Source organism: Lytechinus variegatus, chromosome 3, assembly GCF_018143015.1.
Source record: "Lytechinus variegatus isolate NC3 chromosome 3, Lvar_3.0, whole genome shotgun sequence".
Taxonomy (NCBI): domain Eukaryota; kingdom Metazoa; phylum Echinodermata; class Echinoidea; order Temnopleuroida; family Toxopneustidae; genus Lytechinus; species Lytechinus variegatus.
This window is the reverse complement of record NC_054742.1, coordinates 36,560,749-36,583,231: the sequence shown is the minus strand read 5'-3', so window position 1 is coordinate 36,583,231 and position 22,483 is coordinate 36,560,749. Positions and strand designations below refer to the sequence as shown.

Here is a 22,483-nt window from a genome sequence, read left to right as displayed (position 1 = left end):
TTATTCTGTAGTCCACGGTCAATCTCTGTGCGAAAATGGTGCGAGGTAAAAATGGCAGAGGTATAATGGTAGAGGTAAACATGGCGGAGGTAAAATGGCAGAGGTAAACATGGCGGAGGTAAAAATGGCAGAGGTAAAAATGGCAAAGGTGCAAATGGCAGAGGTAAAATGGCAGAGGTAAACATGGCAAAGGTGAAAATGGCAGAGGTAAAATGGCAGAGGCAATAATGGCAAAGGCAAAAATGGCAGAGGTATAAAATAATCATAATTTCTTAGTTAACATTCTATCGAACTGTTTTGAAGGAGGAGTTTACCCTGACAAATGGTTTACTATAAAAATAGCAGAAAATATATTGTTGAACGTTTGAGGAAAACCCATCAAAGATTAAGAAAGTTATTACGAATGTTATTTTTTTTAAATCTGTTACTTCATTTTGCCCCGTATTTTGTGCACCCAAATGTATATTTTTCAATTTTTAAATCAGTGGGTCATGACTGCTTAAAAATCTTTCCGGAGCGAAGGTGAAATGATTTGTATGCTTGATATACTTAAGGTACAATAAAAACCATTTTTTACTTTTTTTTGGAAAATGACATTTCATTGATATTTTTTTATTACACCATATATAGTTGAAAATTGCTCGCAAATGACGTCACCATTAAAATACAAAATTCTAATAGCTTTTTAATCTTTGATGTTTTCCCTAAAACCCTCACCAATATTTTATTTCATTTTTAGTTTATGTCAGGGTGATTTCTCTTTTTATGAATGAAGTACAATACTTGGGATCCAAAGTGTGCTTCACTTAATTTGAATATCAGAGGGGCGATTTTACGTGAGAAGGCCGCGTGCATGTAAGTCTAGGAAAAAAAGAAACACCAACTCAAGTATTATCAATTTGATGCAGAAGATCTACAGTGTGATTTAAATATGGTACCTTTTCCATTAGTTCAACATTATAACTCCAATTTTCTTCTCAGAACATTTCTTATTTTATCTACTGTACATGGAGGGGCTTTTTGAAGTTTAATTTACATAGGGTTTAAGACTGGTCATTTACATCTCTGTCATTTAACTGCTGTCATTTGTACCTCTGCTATTTTCACATCTGCCGTTATTACCTATTAATTATTGCGGTATAAATGTATTGAGTAGATAATTAGCGTGTTGTCATTCAAGTGGGTCTTACTTTACTAGACCACACTAGCATTATGGGTCAGGAAACTGGCCATGTACGAGTAGTTGAGGACTCGAGATGGCGCTATTGGTTTGAATCTGCTTTAAATGCTTTCTGCTCTTTCCTCATGCTTAAGTGATGAAGAAAACTATTTTAGTTATCATTTCTAGACAGAAATGAATGATTTGAGTTCCAAAGGAGCTGATTAAAGAACCTGTAATGTTATAATTTTGCGTCACAATTGGCTATCCATAATTAAACCAATGATTTAGACTTAGTCCCGGGAGGCCACCTCCATTCATGAGTGGATACCATGCGCGACCATGGGGTCTCAAAAAGCACCCTACACACGTAATTTCCATATTCTGAAAATGCACCCCTTAACAAGTATTGGCGTGTGAAACCCTACCCTTAACAAGTATTGGAAACAAAACGATACTCTTGGCAAATATTCCCTGAAATGAACCCCTAAACAAGTACAGGAATGTTTTTTAATGTTACGGGTCCACCGGTCGTCGGCTTTACCTTACGACCCCACTTCTACACCTCGCGCAAATCGGACTCTAAACACGAAGTGTTGGGGCAAAAAGGACATCCTTTATAAAACATTTTAATTTTGTTTTATCATCCCCGCAAATTCGACCCTAAACACGTAATTTTCCTCGCGAAATAGATACCCTTTTCCAATATTTTTGTGTTTTTGACACCCTTATCAGGGGGCTAGACAGGGGACTTAGTTAAGCCCGAGATTATTATTACGGGCCATCAGGTATACCTTTCATGATGAGAACATGTGTGTGTGTGTGTGGAGTGTAAGGATGTGGGTGATGGATGTGTGTGTAAATATATATTGGTCATGGAAACATGCAACAAAACATTGTGTTGAATTATGTGTGCATGAGTGGAACTTTAAAAGTCCAATGATATCGAGGTAGGATGTGGGTTAAAAGCGTGTACGTTAATGTAGACACTTGTGAAGGTGTTTGGGTGTGTGTGTGTGTGTGTGTGGAAGCAGTAGAGAGATTATGGGGGGGGGCTAGACGGGGGACGGCACTGCAACGAGAGAGGGTGGTGTTTGAGGTTGTCCTGATGTGCATGTAACTGAGTGTTAACGGGGTGTTACTAGTAGATAGACGAGTCCATATGAGGTATTGTGTGGGGTGAGGTGGGTAGATGATCGGTATGTACATGTTGACCTAGACTAGAGTACATGCCACAAAAATTCGCATTACACAAGCAATATATTCATGGTAGATAGTCAGGAACTATTTAACAGGGAAACGATTCCCCCGAAAATACTATTCAGCATTCCCATGATAATAGTAATATGTGATCTTGGCACCAAAACAAGTCACGTACTTAGGGCACGTCACTTGTTATTATATTCAGATTCATCTACTTCTGTTTTTCATGTTTCTATGTCTAGTATAAATTTCATGAAAAAAATAAGTATAAAGTTTCCTTTTGCATTATGATCGCAGTCTCTTTGAGTTTCGTTTGCTGCAATCATGAAGTCTAAAATAAGACATTCCTCCTTGCATTGTTAATATCTTTTTCGCACAGTCTGTCTTCTTTGAAACCCTAGTGGAACGATTAAAAGTTATCTGAAATACTTCGAATCATGGAAGTTCATGGAATCACTTTAGGAAACAAGGCTTTGAAGTAGGGCACTTGGAATGATTTTGGTTTAGGGGGTGCTGGTGAAAATACAAAAAGCAAAGAAAAAACAATTCACTACAAAACAAAGGTCATTTTGGTCTAGAGAAATTTGACATCCCCCAAAAAAGTTTTCACTAAGAGTACGTCATTTTGGTTATATTTTTCAATTTGTCCACAACTACCAGAATTCCAGGGGGTACTGCCTAGGAGAATAAATGCCCCAGCATCCCCACTTTCCCGGGCCATGCTACATTATTTTTTATTAAACATAACCGTACACTCTTCGATGATAAGTTGGCTGATCTTTTATTTTCTGCCAGTGTTTTTTTTTTTTTCATATCCCAAATTACAAGGGAAGTGGTCCCTCGCATTGCAATGGAAAAAACCTTTCTACGTGTAACTTTCTGATTAATGGTTATAGCAAAATTAATCATTTTAATTCATTCAATCTTTTTTAATAACGTTCTGGAAATCATGAACACCAATCATCCTAATTTTCTTGAATGTACACACTAAGAAATAAAGGTTCAAAATTGAACCCCGAAAGGTTGATGCAAAATCAGCACCCTATGGGTTCAAACATTGAACCCCTGATTTGGGGTTCAACAATTGAACCCTGCTGTTGGGGTTCATTTTTGCACCCTGCGGGTTCAAAACTGCACCCTAAATTTTAAATTGAACCCCTAGGGGTGCAGTGCAGTTTTGAACCCGCAGGGTGCTCAAATGAACCCCAACCGCAGGGTTCAATTTTTGAACCCATAGGGTGCTGATTTTGCATCAACCTTTCGGGGTTCAATTTTGAACCTTTATTTCTTAGTGTGTAATGAAAACAAAAATTGTATGTAGGACGAGATAAAGGCGATACTCTCCTTAATCTATACTCTTTTAGGCAGTATATTCAGTTGACAATGACAAAGATTTTATTTCTTTGACGGCCCCTCCTGTGGCTACGAAGAAATATAACAGGTTATTACAATGACATTGATTGGCATAAGAAACATACAAACAAAGGTTTAAAAAAATCAAAGATGATAGGAAAAAACATATGTAGAATATAAGAGCAATAATAGTAACTGGCACAGATTGAGCCACCCACCTTTGTCATATCTGCAGTAAAGAAGTACGTGCCGAACACAAAAGGGAATACATCAATGTTGAATCGCACAACATCAAATAAAGTAATTCTCAGGAGGGCAGAACTGCTTCAGAAGTATAAACATGGATTTTTAACACGCTCGTTGACAACAATAAAAATTCTAGAATACAGCTGTCACTTCAAAGTAAAAACATTTCAGAAATGTGAACATGTTAGGAATAGAAATGTGTTTGGATAAATGTAAAAAAAAATAAAATCTATACATAAAGTTTTGCTTTATGCTAAGATCTAGGTTCACTATCGAACTTACTTTCAGACGCAGGAGTAAAACTATTTTTCATTAAAATGTATCAACATTTTCGACAGGAATTACCCTCAGTTTCTGAGAAAACCATGCAAAATAATTCTAAATTGTGCAAAATTGTCTGCTATGTCCATTTGATTGGCGGTCAAAAAATTATTCAAAGAGATGTTTTTTGAAAGCAACTACTGAAAATGACGAAGAATGCTTTTCCTACTCAAAACAGTGCCAATTAGATGACAGCAAACATCTTTCTGTAAATATGAAGTCTGTGCTGTAGACGTCAATAACACATATCTAAAGTCATGTGTAGTTGAATTTTACTATTATTTGATTTTACAGTGTTAATAGTTAATTGCATTTCTCTGTAATGATTTGAATAAAGGTAGCTTGGGAGGTAAATTGAATAAACTTGTTTTATCTTACTAAAATAAACTTTCTTAGTACTGAAAGTATGTCAATATGAATAAATTATATTTTCATACTTTGATTTTTTTACCATAATCATTACCTTGCTAACAATTCTAATCTTGTAAGTGCAATTTACACGTTTTCCGAACGGTTTGATATGACGGAGGAATTATTTCTGTGATCAACATTAATCACATGTGACGAAACAGTCAACTAGAAAGAACATTTTCGTTACTGATTCAATTACTGTTATTACTTGACATGTAGGTATTGCAGTTTCTGTTAACTTGGCTCTTTTTCATCATAATCATTACATTGCATGAATGTTTTTTTTACATTTTCATGATCTATTAAAAGAGTAAATTCTCTGCTTTTGGTGATGATTGTGTTATTTTCATGAATGTTTATTCTTTTTTTTTTAGGTATGGCGTTTTCTCTTTTAGCCGTTCTACATCCAGTGTATGGTCTGTATACAGCATTCTTTGCACCTCTGGCCTTCTTCTTCATGGGTTCATCCAGACATTCATCAGTGGGTAAGAAAAATACTATGTTCTTAAATGAAAAAAGTACAATTATTAACCTAGGTCCTTTGCCAGTGACAATGAGACAAACTCCCCTTCACTGGCAATAGGAAGCGTTATGCGATACATTAATGTATTTATAGACAAATGATTTATCGATGAGCAGGTGTAATTCATAAGTTGCATCACATAAGATATAACTCATGAATTACAATACGGGTTAAAAAGAGTTTTAAAATAAACTTGACTGAATGGAATGGTGGGGATGAAGTATGCTCAACATCATTAAAGGACAAGTCCACCCCCAACAAAAACTTGATTTGAATAAAAAGAAAAAAAATCAACAAGCGTAACACTAAAAATTTCGTCAAAATCGGATGTATAATAAGAAAGTTATGGCATTTTAAAGTTTCGCTTATTTTCAACAAAATAGTTATATGAACGAGCCAGTTACATCCAAATGAGAGAGTCGATGATATCACTCACTCACTATTTATTTTGTTTTTTATTGTTTGAATTATACAATATTTCAATTTTTACGAATTTGACGATTAGGACCTCCTTGCCTGAAGCACAAAATGTTAAAATAATGGAATTCCATGTGTTCAGTGAGGAATAAAACTTAATTTCACATGACAATGATGAGAAAATAAAAATATTTCATATTTCATATAATAAATTACAAAAGAAATAGTGAGTGGGTGATGTCATCAACTCTTTCATTTGGATGTAACTGGCTCGTTCATATAACTATTTTGTTGAAAATAAGCGAAACTTTGAAATGTCATAACTTTCTTATTTTACATCCGATTTTGATGAAATTTTCAGCATTGTGCTTGTCTGATTTTTCTCTATTGATTCAAATCAACATTTTTCTGAGGTGGACTTGACCTTTAAATATCAACGTACCCATCTTTCTCCCCCCTCGTCTCTCTCTCTAACGCACAGACTCACACACACATAATACGCACGGACTTTCTCTCAGACGCACTCTCGAATACACACACATCATCCAAACATACCACACACACGCACATCCCCGGCGCACACCCTACGAACCCGCCTAATAACCCCCTCTCGTGTTGTCTTGTCTTTCTCTCTTGTACATGTATATAGGCGGCCTAACTTCATCTCTCCCCCTCTCCCTTTCTCAACATGATTATCCTTGCCCCGGCTTCACTCATCTCCTATCTCCCATATATTTTCACCCAATCGCTCTTAAGATTTGTTTTAATTTGACCATTACATCATTTGACATTACAAGGGTATCCATCGTCCAAGAAACTACTATTAATTTTTCGTGTATAATCCAACATTTACCAGAATGGAATTGTTATTCCGATATCCCTCGGTTTAATGATCACGATACTTTCCTTTAATTTAGAAACTTCCCTGAAATTTTAAAACCTCATTTATTAACAGCGAAAGAAACCAGATAAATTACAGGTTGCGGTTGATTTATAAATCTGGTTACTGTTTGAAGAAGTGTGTAGTATTTCAATAATTCATTCATATGTAGTTTGATTTCAGCGACTTGTTTCTCATTGATATGTTTCTAATAAAATGAATGGACACGCCCAGTTCAAAAGACAGAATTATGTAGATCAGAGAGAAGATAAGATAGCATAAGGAAATTTGTCCTAATCATAATTACATTTGATTTTCTATTCGACCTACATCATGATCTAATCAACGTAAATGGTGTTAATGGAAAATATTGTGATAGAAGTAGGTGGAGAGGGAATAAGAATCCCTGTGAACGCTGTTAATGTCAATCAATAAGGTACGATGCCTCTTTTCCCCCTCTCTTTTCTTTAAGCTGTATCATACGAATGAGATGCATGTTCAACGAAAGATTAAATGGTTAAAACGGCGACACATTGTATTGTAATTTCCACTTTGTTGATTAGAAAAATGCAGTTCGTGCTTAAAGGTCAAGTCCACCTCAGAAAAAATGTTGATTTGAATCAATAGAGAAAAATCAGACTAGCACAATGCTGAAAATTTCATCAAAATCGGATGTAAAATAAGACAGTTATGACATTTCAAAGTTTCGCTTATTTTCAACAAAATAGTTATATGAACGAGCCAGTTACATCCAAATGAGAGAGTCAATCATATCAATCATATCAATGATGTCACTCACTCACTATTTCTTTTGTTTTTTATTGTTTATTATACAATATTTCAATTTTTATTAATTTGACAATTAGGACCTCCTTGCCTGAAGCACAAAATGTTAAAATAATGGAATTCCACGTGTTCAGGGAGGAATGAAACTTCATTTCACATGACAATGACGAGAAAATAAAAATATTTCATATTTCATATGATAAAATACAAAATAAATTTAAATTATGATCAATATGCTAGTTTCTCTCCGTGGATTTATATATGCATGTATTTCTAATTACTTTTATCTTATTATTCATGTTAAGTTTGTTGTGGATTTGTTGTGCCTATCATCATGACCATATTTGTATCATTTTTAAAATGTAAATTATGTACAATTCTGCTTTTGGCTGCGAGATATAATTTGAAATGAACCATAAATAATAATAATATGATAAGGTTGGATATCCCAGAGCTGCAGTGGAGATCTCTCTCTCTAATATGAAATTATGCAAGTGTTTGTTTTTCATTTGATTTTCGTCTTGTTTTATGCTGTTTTTGTTGCAGTTGAAATTGTGTTAGTTTGTTAGTTTGTTCAGCTTCAGTATCTCATAATATTAGGGGGTGTCGGGGGAGCCGGATGATGCATAATACTTTCATTCAGTGTATTTGATCCCGTTTGCTTAGCCGCATTTTTGTTTTATGTAATGTCATATTTTCTAACTGCTCAGCTGCAAAGCCGTTGCAAATTATGCTATTTTCTGTGATTTTGACAATGTAGATCCAACTTACCAAATATGTTATTTTTTATATTGGTGAAGTCCGAAAAATACCATATTTGGCATCGCAACATATCTCCACCACGGGCAAAGGAATTCGCCTGACCAGGCCCTTCCTTGTAAAACACCTTTTACGTACGTACCGCTGGCGGATATGCTGTCGTCCAGCTATTCTGACCTAAGATAACCTCTCATTAACTCGCTTCGCGCGTTAAGAGGTATTATTATAACTATACATTCATGATTCTTATGATGTAGGTACATTTGGTGTCATCAGTATTCTATGTGCCGATGCTGTTGAGAGGATTGTAGGTGAAAGATACCCACCCACCGAACTACCATCAACCACTGAACCACTCACAACCCTACCAATGCAATCCTCTTCCTTCTTCACTACTACATCTATGATGATGAACGCTACTACGCCTGCGCCGTGTGGACCAATCTGTGACGAGAGACTGCAGATTCATACCACACTTTGTCTTATGGTCGGCTTGATACAGGCGAGTATATATATAGTTTTTAAAAATTTCAAAGCTACTAGCAAATATACCCAAGGCATTTTATTTTATTTTTAGTGTGATAGTACCTTCATGAGAGCATGAATTAACAATCCCGGGGAATAATTTGTAATTAGCTCAGATTGATATGAGGGTTTGAAATGTTAGTGATTGATAGTTTATTATTACGGTCTCAAGTTATACACGCACAAAAAAGTGCACTACGTGATCGATTAAATGATCTATATCATTATTATTATTTTTTTTTATTATTATTATCATTATTATCACTATTATCATCATCACAATCGTTATGATAATTGACTATTTTCACTGTTATCATTACTGTTTATTGTAATTACTTCATTTTCATTATTACTGTCTTTTTTGTTTTTGTTATTGATAATTATCATTAGTAATATCATTATTATTACTACCATTACTATTATTATTATCATTATTATTGTTGTTATCATTATAATTATTATTATTGTTTTATCTGCGGGTGAATACGCAATACGCAAATAGTGGGCGGTGTTTTGATTGATTAAGTAAAATCACCGAGGAGGAATACATCGGTCCATTCTAATTCCATGATCGATCGTTTGCCTACGAGAACCACATTTTTTTTTTTTACAAAGAGAGGTAATTTTAAAGATCTACGATCTTGTAAAATAAGGAGGATATCATCTTTCATTCTCGGTAACTTGTTTGAAATTGTACATCTTTAAAAACACATGATTCTTGCGATATAACGTATTAGAGTTAGATCTTTTCACCATGGAACGTGTTTTTTTTGGCAGAGTCATGCATGTAGCTCATATTTTACAAAGTTACAAAATCACTTATTATTACGCATCTCGAATGGTGGAAGTTAAATATTTGTATGAAATGGTTATCAAAAGCACATGATATAATGACTCTTTATGCTCACTCGCTTCAGATGTTAATGGCTATTTGTCGCCTCGGCTTTGTTACTACGTACCTTGCTCAGCCTCTCGTTCGGGCATTCACCACTGGTGCTGCATGTCACGTGATCACGAGTCAGGTGCCACCATTATTTGGTCTGGTTCTCCCTCGATATGCTGGTCCACTCAGTCTTATTTACGTAAGTAGGAATCTACTTCTACGAATAAAGATAGACAAGCAATATTTTCTTCTTGTGATAGCAAAATAAATGTTAATCTCGGTTCTACTGCTCGACCGGTAGTATATAGGCCTATAACTTGGGGAGCGTTTCATGAAAAGATTTGTTTGACATTTGATCCGACAATTACCATACGAAATTCATTTCTCTGGCAATCATAATAACGAAGAGTTGCCAGATTTGACAACTTGCCGGACGACAAAATGTTGGTGAAGTTCTCTCCTGGTCTGGACACGATTTTTTTTCTGTAAGTAGAGCCGCGAGGCTGGAATTTACTCTGGTTTAAAATTCAGGCAATCTAACTGTAATAACATTTCAATGACACTGGGTCAGATGAATAAAAAGAATAGCAATTGCTTGTCAGCGATTTCTTCAAGCATAAGCCATTGCTAGCCAAGCAGAGGATACTGGGTCAGATGCATAAAAATAGCATTTGCTTTTGCTTGGCTTCTGCTTGATTCCATATGCATAGAAATGAGCGAGCAAATGCTTTTGCTAGTAAGTTCAAGCAATCACTATTACACTGACTGCTATAGCAGTTCCTTGACGATTGAGTCATTGCTAAAAAGCGTATGCATAATAAGCGAACATGTCGCTTGTGCGTATAAAAGTACTAAGGTTTTTTTTCAAGCTCTGTCAGAGGAGCTTGAACGTTTGCTTGATCAGGGCGTTCGTTTTTTTTTCATGTTTATGCACCTGAGAGAAGTCCCCAAGGTGTACCGTAGCCTACATGTACATGTTTTCTTCTTGATAATTATAAATCAAATGCCAAATATATAAATTTATTTAAAAAAAACAAGTTAGTTGAAACCACGTCTGAGGGAAAGATGTTATACATGTAGGAAAGAAGCGGTAATTTGCAGACAGAACGCAGAAAATGTAGGATTCTAATAAATTTATATATTTGACATTTGGTGCATGCTTAAACGCATAATAAAATGTTTGCATTATGCATACGCTTTTTATCAATAGCTAAATAGTCAAGGAAATGCTAGCGGTCAGTTAGCGATTAGTTGGACTTACTAGCAAAAGCATTTGCTCGCTCATTTTTATGCACACGGAATCAAGCAAAAGTCTAGCAAAAGCAATTGCTACTTTTTAGTTATCTGACCCACTATTGTGTGAATAGCAAATTGTATGTTAAATGAATGCTTTTTTTTCAGATGAATATGACACTTTCATTCAGACGATAACATTCTTTCGAGGAGATTGTCCCCTGAGTGCTTTTAAACTTATAACTCAATACAATGCTGCAACGCTGTCAATCAACATCACTATCGTTATCTTAATATTCTTTTATAGCATGTTCAGCAATGATGCGTTTGTATTGTTTATTGATGGTCTATGGTCTATCACATTGAAATCATGTAACATATTTTATTTAATAGAAATCTATTATCTTTTGAATATGTTTCAAAATTTAATTAAACTCTTTTGATTTCCGGCATTGATCGATTATCTTTCAATAGAGCGTTGATTTTTTAACCAACTTTGTGACACCATTTAAATATACATAAACAAGACACCATTTAAATATACATAAACAAGCTCTGAAATTAATATCATGTATCGTTTTGTCATGAAACTTTGGATAAGTGCACTCGCACATATTAAAATATTACCTACGAATTGATTATGAGTTTTAGGATAATTTGTTTTACGTTACAGACTTGGCGTGATATCTTTATCAACCTTCCTAAGACGAATGTGGCCACATTTCTTTTCGGACTGCTTACTTTTCTTATCTTAGCCCCCGGCAAATACCTTTCTGAGAGGTATAAAAAGCAGCTCAAAATACCAATTCCTTGGGAACTCTTTGTTGTAAGTGGATTGAACTTTTTTCAATGTGATTTAATCCCATCATACTAATATTTCCATTTCCCCTTTCTACCAATTCTGTTCGCTATCTTCTTTTAATCGCGTATTCCCCTTTTCATATTAATATTTGTTGTCATTCTTTCCCCTCCCCCTTTCTCAATTGTGACATTCTTTCCTTATACTCTTTCCTATCCTTTCCAGTAAAATGTATGCATATATATTTTTTAAAATTTTGTTGATATTTTATTCATTTTAGGTCCCTTTTTATGTTTTAATAGTTATTTTTCCTTCTCAGATAGTACATTAACGTTAACATTGTCAGTAATTATCCTGATGCGTCGAAAATCTATCATGTCTATACATTAAGAATTTAACCAGTGGCATAACTACGGGAGGCACGTGCCCACCACCCCCCCCCCCCCATCGGGTGGCAAAAAAACCGAGGAAAAGTAGAAAAAGAAAGAGAAACGTTATTGCGTAATTGGGGAAGAAGAAATTAGATCATATGTTATATCATATCATATACAAATAAGTATTTGTCATAACTTTGCGAAACTTATTTTGCTTAGGGCCTGTGTTCATCATTTTGGTGCTCGCATTTTTCTGATAAATGAGATCCAGTTGTATTAAAACATCCCGTTTTTAAGTCCATACGCACCCAATTTGCTCCCTCGCACTTCGAGTTGTTATTGTTTATGTAGTGACGTATGCTCTTTTTTTCATGACTACTTTAGGTGATTGTCCCATTTTTAGGTCTCAATATACATTTCCAGTCCGTGATTACATTTGCACTAGTGGATTGGTGAGATCTGTCAGCTCTTCATTAATTCTTAAAAACAGTACCAAAAAATGCCACCCTTTCTGGTCTGAATATCAAATTTTCAGCTTGCGCTTCGCGTTCACATCATTTGGTTAGTGAAATATGTATGGTCTTATCGTGAAATCCTACGAACAAGCCTTAGAATGCCCCTCTTCATTGAATTTGAATTTGAATTTCAAAAATTCTCAGCCAGCGCTTCGCGCTCGCAATATTTGATTAGTGAGACACGTATCATGTTTATGACTACAATGACTACAAAAAGTGCCTTATGTGTTAAGGTGCCAATCTAACAAAATCAGCAACGATTTGACGCTCGCATTAGATAACTATGGGAAATGTGTATGCTCTTTATTAATTCATCAAAGAAATATTTTGGGGTCAATACATACAACAATTTCAGCTCGCTCTTGTATCGTTTGTTCAGTGAGAAAGATATGTATCATGATTACAAAGATTGCTTATCATGTGCCTTTTTTTAGGTCTGAATATAAAAAAATCAGCTCGCGCTTCGCGATCGCATTATTGGATCATTGAGATATCCCTTTAATCCCTTTAATGGCGAAGTCCTTAAAATATCTCTATTAGGTCGGTATACCTGGCAATCGAGCGCGCTTCGCGCGCCAACTAGGTGACAAAAAAAATTCTGGTGCCCCTCTAATTCCATGACACACAGAAAGCTAATATTTTGAACTAACCTATTTTTTAGATATTGTTTAATAATGTTTCACAACTTTACATACTTTGTCTTATTCTTGTGGTTGCTTGGGATATATCAACCGAAATCATTTCGGTATGTCCTTTCGGATATTCATTTGAGATTCTTTATGCCTTATTTCTTGTATTATGCTCAGTTTCTATTTTTTCATAGTCGGGTCTAAAAATTCTTTTTAAAGAATGTTTTTGTTCACGATGTTTTTTGTTTAAAAAAATGTCATAGGAAGTCGATACATCACGCCTTTGAGGAAACATGTTTTTTTCAAAAAGACTTTATATACCCCAAATAATGTAAATAAAGCCATAAAAATGGATTGATTGATGACGTGGAATTAGTATGGGATTGAATATTTAAAGCTCATCTGTTGCTGATTCTTCAACCTACATCGAATAGAAAGGTCAAACAAGGTCAATCCAGTATTGAACATCATTTACCATTTATTTCCTTGTTTGCGTCATGAAATATTCACGATTTAACTAGGCAATTGGTTTTACTTTATACCGATAAATAGAAAAAGAGTCAAATATAAATCTTCAATTCAATACAATATATATTTTCACATCTTGAAAAAATTAAAATATAGGCCTGTTTGTAGGCATCAGCGGTAAGAAATACTAAAAACACATCTGAGACCTATCCGGCTTGATCTGGACTCATGCTTTGATCCGTGAAATTAAAACGATAAATGTCCCGCATGTCTGTGTTGTCTTCTTGTTATAATTGTAAATTAATTCAAACACAATATGTTCCTATGAATAAGCTAAATTTAAATTAGACTGAAAACAATGGCCGGGGACTTATCCGATCACTATCAATAGCATAAGCCGAGGGGAAAAATCAGAAAAACTAACAAACGAGCAAAAAAATACACCAACCAATATTTTGTTGGTTTGATATTTTTAACTACAGATCTTTTAACAGAGGAGTATTTTTCTCTTCGGTTGAAATCAAATATTCATCTTTTTACGTAGTTCTCTTTGCATATTAAATCCATGTTTCCTCTGGGTTTCCTCCATGTTCCTATACAAACATAAAACACACTTTAAATGTCAATATTTGGTAAAGTTTTCTCATGTTGACAATTTGCCTATCTGTCAATTGGAGACCTACCCAAATATCTTGTTTCTATAGAATGTTATAAAGTACGCATTCAACCAGTTTTAAATCTGTTTTCTCATGGATATTTCTTTCATGTCTTGAAATGTCAATGTATTGTTCACCCTTTTATCCACATTTACCGACAATCTCGATCTCCTCATTGTTCTCATAAAAGTTGACATTAAATAGTTTGTAAATTGACAAAATAAAAGGCAGCTTCTGGTATTTAAAAGGGGAGGGGTGCAAGAGGGCCTAAAGAAATATGCCTTTTTTCTCAATTGATTGGAGTATGGTCTTCCTCTTTTCTTCATCTCCATCTCCCCCTGTGTTGGTCCCATTTTTACTACTTGTCAAAACACAGAATTGGTTCACTCCCTGTAGCGCTTGATTCCCCATGTTCATGATTAACCAATTGAATATCTTACCCTTTTATAACATTTTTTTTGCCAAACAATACTTTAGTTCTGGAAACATAACTCTTTTGTCAGAATGTTAGAAAATCTTAGTCTTACACAACCAATAAGATACTGTTTGAAATTTAAGAACAAGATTCTTATCATTGTTGGGCCATTGTCATCATCCTTATTTACATTATCGATTTTAACTGACTGATACTTGTGTCCTTTCTGAAGATTCTGTACCTGGTGTATTCAGGTCCCAATATTATGGGCTCCCTGATAACAACGCATCTTTTCCTTACCTATTTGCTGTTTCTGCTTGGAAGACTTGTCAATAGTATGTTTAGATATTTGAAAGAAAAGGCAAAACGAATTAATGCATAACAATAAAAAATGTCATCAAAATCTGATGAACAAAAGAAAGTTATGAAAGTTACATGCACACTCTAGTCGGTATGCAAATGAGGAGACTGATGACAGCAGCGCCCACTAACTTCTTTTTAAAATTTTATTACATAAAATATTTGATTTTCTCATTGAAACAAAGTTTTATTCTTTCCTCAATATGTGGAATTATTTTGTTGTTCAGTGAAGTTGGTCAATATTGTGAAATCTGTATAAATCTATACATTATATAATTCCGACGGACATCATTGGTACTCATTTGCATATCACCTAGTTGTGCACCTAACTCTTTTGTGAAAAAGAAGCGAAACTTTAAGATTTCACAATTTTCTTATTTTACATCAGATTTTGAAGATTTTTTCAGCATTATGCTTGGTTTTTCTCTATTGATTCAAATAAACATTTTTTTTCCTCTGTTCATTGCAAGCCAACTTTATCTTTTGATTTGAAAATTTTGATGGGAGATATCATCGTATATTTATTTTTGTTTAAATATCACAACATAATTTGTATTTGTGGTTCGATGCGTTTTGGAATGTGAAATAATGAAATCTATAGGCTTAACCCATTGAAGAACTTTCATTCGTCATTGTATTATGTTTGCGTAATTGAAATGGGATAGTTTTTTATTTGACATCGCATAACTTTGGCGTATTTTCGTTGTCTTTATCAGGTCATCATCACAATTCTCATATCCTACTTGGTTAATGTCGGGGAGAAGTATGGCGTTGATATAATAGGAGATGTCCCTGTTGGGTAGGTCAAGAATAAAATTTTATTTAGTGTCTTAAATAAGATCACTTTAACATGATAATTTCTCAACGAAAAATCTTTCTAAAAGACACATAAAAATGTCAAAATCTCCTTCCCAAATAACCAGAAGAGTATTTTTTTTTTTAATTTCATATATATTTATTTTTGCATAGTGTGATGAATTATTGTTTTCGATCTATACCCACCTAGTTATATTGATTCTGGGAAGAATAATTCCTCAGTTCATATTTCTAAAACTGTAGTAATAAATTGAATTATTAGTATGATTTCGAATATTCTCACTATGTACTGCATGTTCGCATCAATCTTTCACCCTCTAACAAAGAATTTCGTTTCATTGAATTACACTGAAAAGAATCTATAAATCTCGAATCGTCAAAATATATGAAGCCATCATGGCGAATTATCTTGTGCAATGCATTCTACAAATTACATTTTTGATATATATACTTACGCCGCACAGGATTTAGTCTATGAACGCAGTTTTTAACAAAGCATGTTAATTTGAATAACATTCCGATAAAGCTTCTGCCTATAGTGTTTTCTATTTTTTTTCAAATCAAATATTTTGTTTTCTCATCAAACATTATCTTTGTTTCGGTCAGATTTCCCAAACCTACTGTCCCATCTCTGCCATCTGGTGTAGCCATCAGTGATCTAATAGGATCTGCCATCGCCATAGCTATTGTGGGCTTTGCAGTGTCTGTATCTCTTGCCAAAATTTTCGCAAGCAAAAATGATTACGAAATTGATGCAAACCAGGTGAGTAAAAGTGATATACGGATTTATTATACTTAATGATCATTTTAATATGTACGCTTCTACTTATAAGCCCTAGTACCTTTGAATTGAAACCTCTGGAATTACCTCTTTTATGCGAGGTACAAAATACGCACACGGCGCCGTTCTTGGTCATGTGATCAGCCCATCAACAGCCAATCAGTTTATATTATGGGCATATCATGCAATGCCTGATTACAGAAACATTAAAATGTTAACAATTAGCTGCAACAATTGGGTTTCATTTTGATTGACAGAAGATAATGTTTGATAATATGAAACGTATAAAAAAACTGTGTTAAAAGTGTTTTATCATGTTTTATTTTAGGAACTTCTTGGATATGGTGCCGCTAATGCGTCGTCATCCTTCTTTCTTTGCTTCGTGTCCGCCTCCGCTCTGGCTAGGGTAGCCCTCATCGATGGCGCAGGAGGAAAGTCACAGGTAATCGAATTCATTCTTATTCGTACAGCACGCCTCGTCAATCTTTAAAAATTATTAATAGCTTGATCATAGTACCATTTCTGTTTAGAATGGTAATTACGATGTTCGGATGTCGGTTGACTGATAATTCTCCGCCCACCATGAGGCGATTGCGAAGGCTGTTTTCTAAAGGTTTTTGATAAAATAGTCAACAACAAATATTATTGATATGTAGGCAATTATTGAGGTTTACTTTACTAAATAGAAATAGAATTGGCAGTATTTTTCTACAACAATATGGGCTAGAAAAGTGTTAATAATAAGTTGTCTTGTTTTTGTATACATTTTTCCATCATTAGATTTCTATGTTGGTTTCATCAATTATCATCATGTTCGTTCTTCTCGTCATAGGCCCTCTCTTTGAACCCTTACCAAAGGTATGTAACCTCACAATATTAAGTAACCTTAGAAGATCATCATGATCTCTATTCGAAATATTATCAAGAGGTATGTCACCATATAAAAAAATCAAAAGCTATAAGGTTCGGATCCGAGCAACGTCATTTGGTTAAACGTTAATCATCAAGTTCAAAGTTCATTTTATACCTAATATGATTCAATTATCGTGCCGGAAAGCTACTCAACACTTTGCATTATCATGATAATGTTAAGGTATGCTAAGACAAATCGCCTATTCTAAAAACGCAAAGTAATATTCTTCTAGTATAGAAAAAAAATGTTACGAGTCAAGATACATTTGTCACGTGTTGCAACACGCTGAAACAAGGTCTCTTGTCTCGGCAACGTTGTTTTATGTCTCGTACCCTCTTGAATTTGAACACAAAATGTTTCTCTGCACCAGGAGAGAACAAGAAAAAAAAAGTGATACAAGAAATGAGAATCTTACCTCCTTATTCTTGAAAATAGAATAATGTATATCAGGGGCCGCGAAACGGTTTCCAAAGTGGGGGGGGGGGGCTGACCATGCGAAAAATCACAATCATACGGTAATTTTTACGTTTTTGTACATGGTTTTGGAAAAAAAGTGGGGGCTGAAGCCCCCCGCTTCCGCGGATCCTGTATATGTGTGAGTAACTAGCTCTTCCCCCCAAAAGGAACAATATAATCGCATCTAAGAATGATTTCATCATTAGTGTGATTCACTTTCGAATCGTGATCACGGAGACCTTCTCTTTTGTTTCCTTTAATAGTCTGTGTTGGCTGCGATCATCATTTATGCATTACGAAGAATCGTTTTCCAAATAACCGAAATAAGAGGGCTTCTCAAGACTTCCAAAGTAGATTGTGTAAGTAAAACAATTTTTTTTAAAAATACGATTCTTCATATGTAATGGCGTATTTAAAAAATTCATAAATGAGGAATTATACAGTTTCATGTCAAAAAGTAAACGAACGAAGCATTTGTTTCACTTTAAAATGTTTGGGTTATCGATGAAATATTGATAAATTGAATTTAGGGTTCGTCGATAGATATGGTAAATGGTAAATAATTTAGGATCATTGGAGATCAATATGAAATATTTTAAAAGCATTGAAAATAGAGGTATACCGTATACACATATATTGAAAAAAAGATACAATATTGTATGCATTGATGTGGATATCCACTACACAATTACAATTTATAATCATTAGTAGACCTACTTTAATTCTAGTCCATCTTTGTCGTGACGTTCCTATCGGTTTTCATCCTCGGTGTGGATCTTGGTCTTGGTGTCGGGGTCGTATTTGCTCTCTTCACCGTGATCGTAAGGACTCAACTTCCCATCTACAGCGAGCAAGGTCGTCTTGTCGACACCGAGCTCTATCGCGATGTCCAAACATACAGATCAGTAAGTGCACTAGTAAAATGAATTGTTTTAACTTGGTTCTTTTCGAATATTATTAGCTCATCCGGCCCGAAGGGCAAGATGAGCTTATGCCGTGGCGTCCGTCGTCTGTCGTCCGTCCACAATTTCAAAATGCTACTACTTCGCCATTTCAAGTCCGATTTCAATTCTGTTTGCTTTATATGATAGCACTAGGTGGGGCATTCAAAACTTCTACACAGAATTTTGAAATTCATTAAATATGCTAATTTATGCGCATTTTTCAAAATTCACAAAAAATGCTACTTCTTTATTTGTTGACCGATTTGGATTTTTTTGCTTCCATCTGGTAGAACTTCATGAGGTACACCAAACGTCTACACAGAATTTTGAAATTTTGACCAGAACAATTTTTTTTTTTCTAATTTATGCAAAATTAATTTATGCATATTTTTAAAAATTCACATAAATGCTTCTTCTTCTTTATTTGTTGACCGATTTTGAATTTTTTGCTTCCATCTGGTAGAGCTTCAAGAGGTTCACCATTCTTCTACACAGAAGTTTGAAATTTTGACCAGAACAATTTTTATGCTAATTTATGCATATTTTTAAAAATTCACATAAAATTCTTCTTCTTTATTTGTTGACCGATTTTGATTTTTATCTTCCATCTGGTAGAGCTTCATGAGGCTCACCAATCTTGTACGCAGAATTTTGAAATTTTGACTAGAACAATTTTTATGCTAATTTATTCGAAATTAATTTATTCGAAATTAATTTATTCATATTTTAAAAATTTCAAATAAAATGCTTTTTCTTCTTTAATTGTTGACCGATTTTTACTTTTTTTCTTCTTCCATCTTGTAGAATTTTATGAGGTTCACCAAACTTCGACACAGATTTTTGAAATTTTCAGTAGAAAATTACTCATGCTAATTTATGCGAAATTTATTCAGAAATCACAGAAAATGCCTCTTCTTCTTTATTTGTTGACAGATTTTGATATTTTTTCTTCCATCCGGTAGAACTTCATGAGGCCCACCAAACTTCTACACAGAATTTTGAGAATTTTCAGTAGAAAATAATTTATGCTAATTTATGCAAAATGTATTCATAAATCACAGAAAATTCCTCTTTTTTTTATTTGTTGACAGATTTTGATTTTTTTTTCTTCCATCTGGTAGAGGGGTTCACCAAACTTGTACACAAAAATTTTAAAATTTTGTCTGGAAAATTATTTATTCTAATTTATGTAAAGTTTATTCATAAATCACAAAAAATGTTTTTTCTTCTTCATTTGTTGATCAATTTCAGTTTTGTTTGCTTTATATAATAGCTCGAGGTGGTGATACGAGATTTAAACATAGAATTTTGAAACTCATTGAATCTGCTATTTATTCATATATTTTCAAACTCACAAAAATTGCTTACTTATTTGTTGATTGAGTTTGGTTATTTTTGTTCCATCTGAGAGCTACATTAGGTTCACCAAGGTTCTACACGGAGTTAAGAAACTTTGACTAGATAATAATTATTAATACTTAATTCATATGAAATTTATTCATAGATCACAAAAAATGCTTCTATGTCATTTCTTCATTAATTTCAATTCTATATCCTCATTTTATGTCACCAATATAATTCACTAAAGTGTCAACTGGGCTGAAATTAAAATTGTGTTAAATTGTGTTGCGAGATGCCGGATGAGCTCCACATCATTGATGTGCTAGTTATTTTTTGTATTCAAAACACTATAAATCCACCCATAACAAAAAATATTTTAGATTAGAACTGTATGGCTCAACAATTCCGATAAATAACAAATTATTGGATTTATGTTACTCCATGGGCCTGCATTGCAAATATATTATTATAAGAACCCATTTTTATGTGAGAAATGTGAAAAGATTCGAATGTACTCATACTCGTATACCATTTATATAATATTTTGTAAAGCAATTCCCATATATTTGTCTTCAAATAATAGTCCTGTGTCCTGTACTTCTATCCCATAGTCTATGTCAAATTATTTAGAAATATCTGTTTATATAATAGAGCATGTTTACGGACTTATTGTTTTGTGTTGAATGTCTTGATAGTTCTGTATTCTAGAGAGTAGAGACAAAGGTTTTTTGGGGTGGTTATATACAAGTCATTGAAAGAATATTTTATTCGGTTTGTTAATATTGATCTGTAAATCAGGTGAAAACAAGACCAGGGATGGTGATTTTCAAGATGCAAACCACGTTGTATTATGCCAATGCCCAGCAGTTCAGACAGAGAGTTTTACGGGCTACTGGAATAAACCCTGTTACACGATTAGCTGAAATCCGCAGAGAAGAGGCGGCTAAAGAAAGAAACAAAGATGGAACACTGGTAAATCCTCATAATTCATTTACAGGTCAAATACTGAAAGTAACATGGATTTGGAATTCGATACGGTATTCTATCGTCATGTTATAAATGAATGAATGTTGCAAAGGAAATCTGTGAAGATTTGGTCACCATTATGTCATAGGATGCCATGCAGTTCAATCAGAGCATGTTCACAAGAATGATTAGACATGAAACCATATTGACCATTGTTTAGTAAAGATTTGTTGTTACATCATACGACACTGAGACAGATGAAAGTGCCATTATTACACCATACTAGTATACGAGATGACATGATATTCTATCTTCGCAAGCCGGCGTGGTTACAATATAATATTACTAAAGTCATTTCTACAAAGGTATGTCGCCAAGCCGACTTGGTTACAAAACTGATATTGCCAAGTCAATTTCTACAAGGTTACATGTCGACATTGCCAAGTCAATCAAAAAAAAAATACAAATTGTGTCTTGTTCTAAATTCAAGTCGTCAATGTTTTGAACTTTTTGTAGTTAGGTTTGTAGTAGATTTTTGATCCGGCAATAGTAGATACATGAGTTTTGACCACGTGCAGTCGAGAATTCATCTAGTTAGAGTTTTATTTTCACAACATATATTCATGTGATCTGTTTACAACAACAGGAAACCAGTATGGCGATGAAAGAAATCGATGTAGCCAAAGATGACTTGCATTCTCTCCTCATTGACTGTAGTTTATTTGGTTTCATCGATGTAACAGGCGTTACCACTTTACTTGCTCTCGTCAGGGATTACGACAGGATTGGCATAGCAACCGCCTTCTGCTCATGCCCAGGTTAATATCGATATGTTATAAATTTCCATATTTTCATATCAAGAATCCCTCTGTATGATTGCTCAAATTGACAGTCACGTGACAGAAGTTGAAGCTTGGCCCATAAATTATCCGTTGATGTTCATTTTCGCATTTTTTTCAGATTCAAATAAAGACAATTAGAATGATTACATCCTTTCTAAATATCTGGAATATGCGCGCATGCACGGGAAATCTCTTTGATTGTGCACCAGCTTAAAAAAAATAATTTGATATGAATCATATTTTATTTAGATCATTGCAGGTTTTAATGGCAACTAACTGGACAGTGTCGTTAACCAATAAGAAACGAGAATTCAATTTTCCATTGCTGTAGATTCTGTGATGCAGTCGATCAAGTTGATTGGTCATCTTGATGATGAGAGTGATAACTTCTATCCTTCCATTCACGACGCTGTATTGGCTTTGTCAAGGAAACATGTAGGTATTCTTTTTGTACCTCCGCCCTTCTTGTCAAAGAAACTAATTTTCTGTCTAATGAATTTGTATTGTTG

At 34.2% G+C, this 22,483-nt stretch overlaps 1 protein-coding gene across 3 annotated transcripts in view; it reads left to right on the top strand.

The window, feature by feature from the left end:
* Positions 1-22,483, top strand: part of LOC121410903 (sulfate transporter-like) — a 42,186-nt gene that overhangs the window by 17,592 nt on the left and 2,111 nt on the right. For all 3 annotated transcript variants that reach the window (XM_041603283.1, XM_041603284.1, XM_041603282.1), the window contains 13 exons: positions 5,068-5,178; positions 8,316-8,560; positions 9,501-9,665; positions 11,373-11,525; positions 15,632-15,714; positions 16,338-16,494; positions 16,841-16,954; positions 17,293-17,370; positions 18,145-18,240; positions 18,610-18,786; positions 20,965-21,138; positions 21,779-21,950; positions 22,306-22,409. In XM_041603283.1, coding sequence (XP_041459217.1) covers positions 5,068-5,178; positions 8,316-8,560; positions 9,501-9,665; positions 11,373-11,525; positions 15,632-15,714; positions 16,338-16,494; positions 16,841-16,954; positions 17,293-17,370; positions 18,145-18,240; positions 18,610-18,786; positions 20,965-21,138; positions 21,779-21,950; positions 22,306-22,409 — 1,829 coding nt within the window. The remainder of the gene's footprint in view (positions 1-5,067; positions 5,179-8,315; positions 8,561-9,500; positions 9,666-11,372; positions 11,526-15,631; positions 15,715-16,337; positions 16,495-16,840; positions 16,955-17,292; positions 17,371-18,144; positions 18,241-18,609; positions 18,787-20,964; positions 21,139-21,778; positions 21,951-22,305; positions 22,410-22,483) is intronic.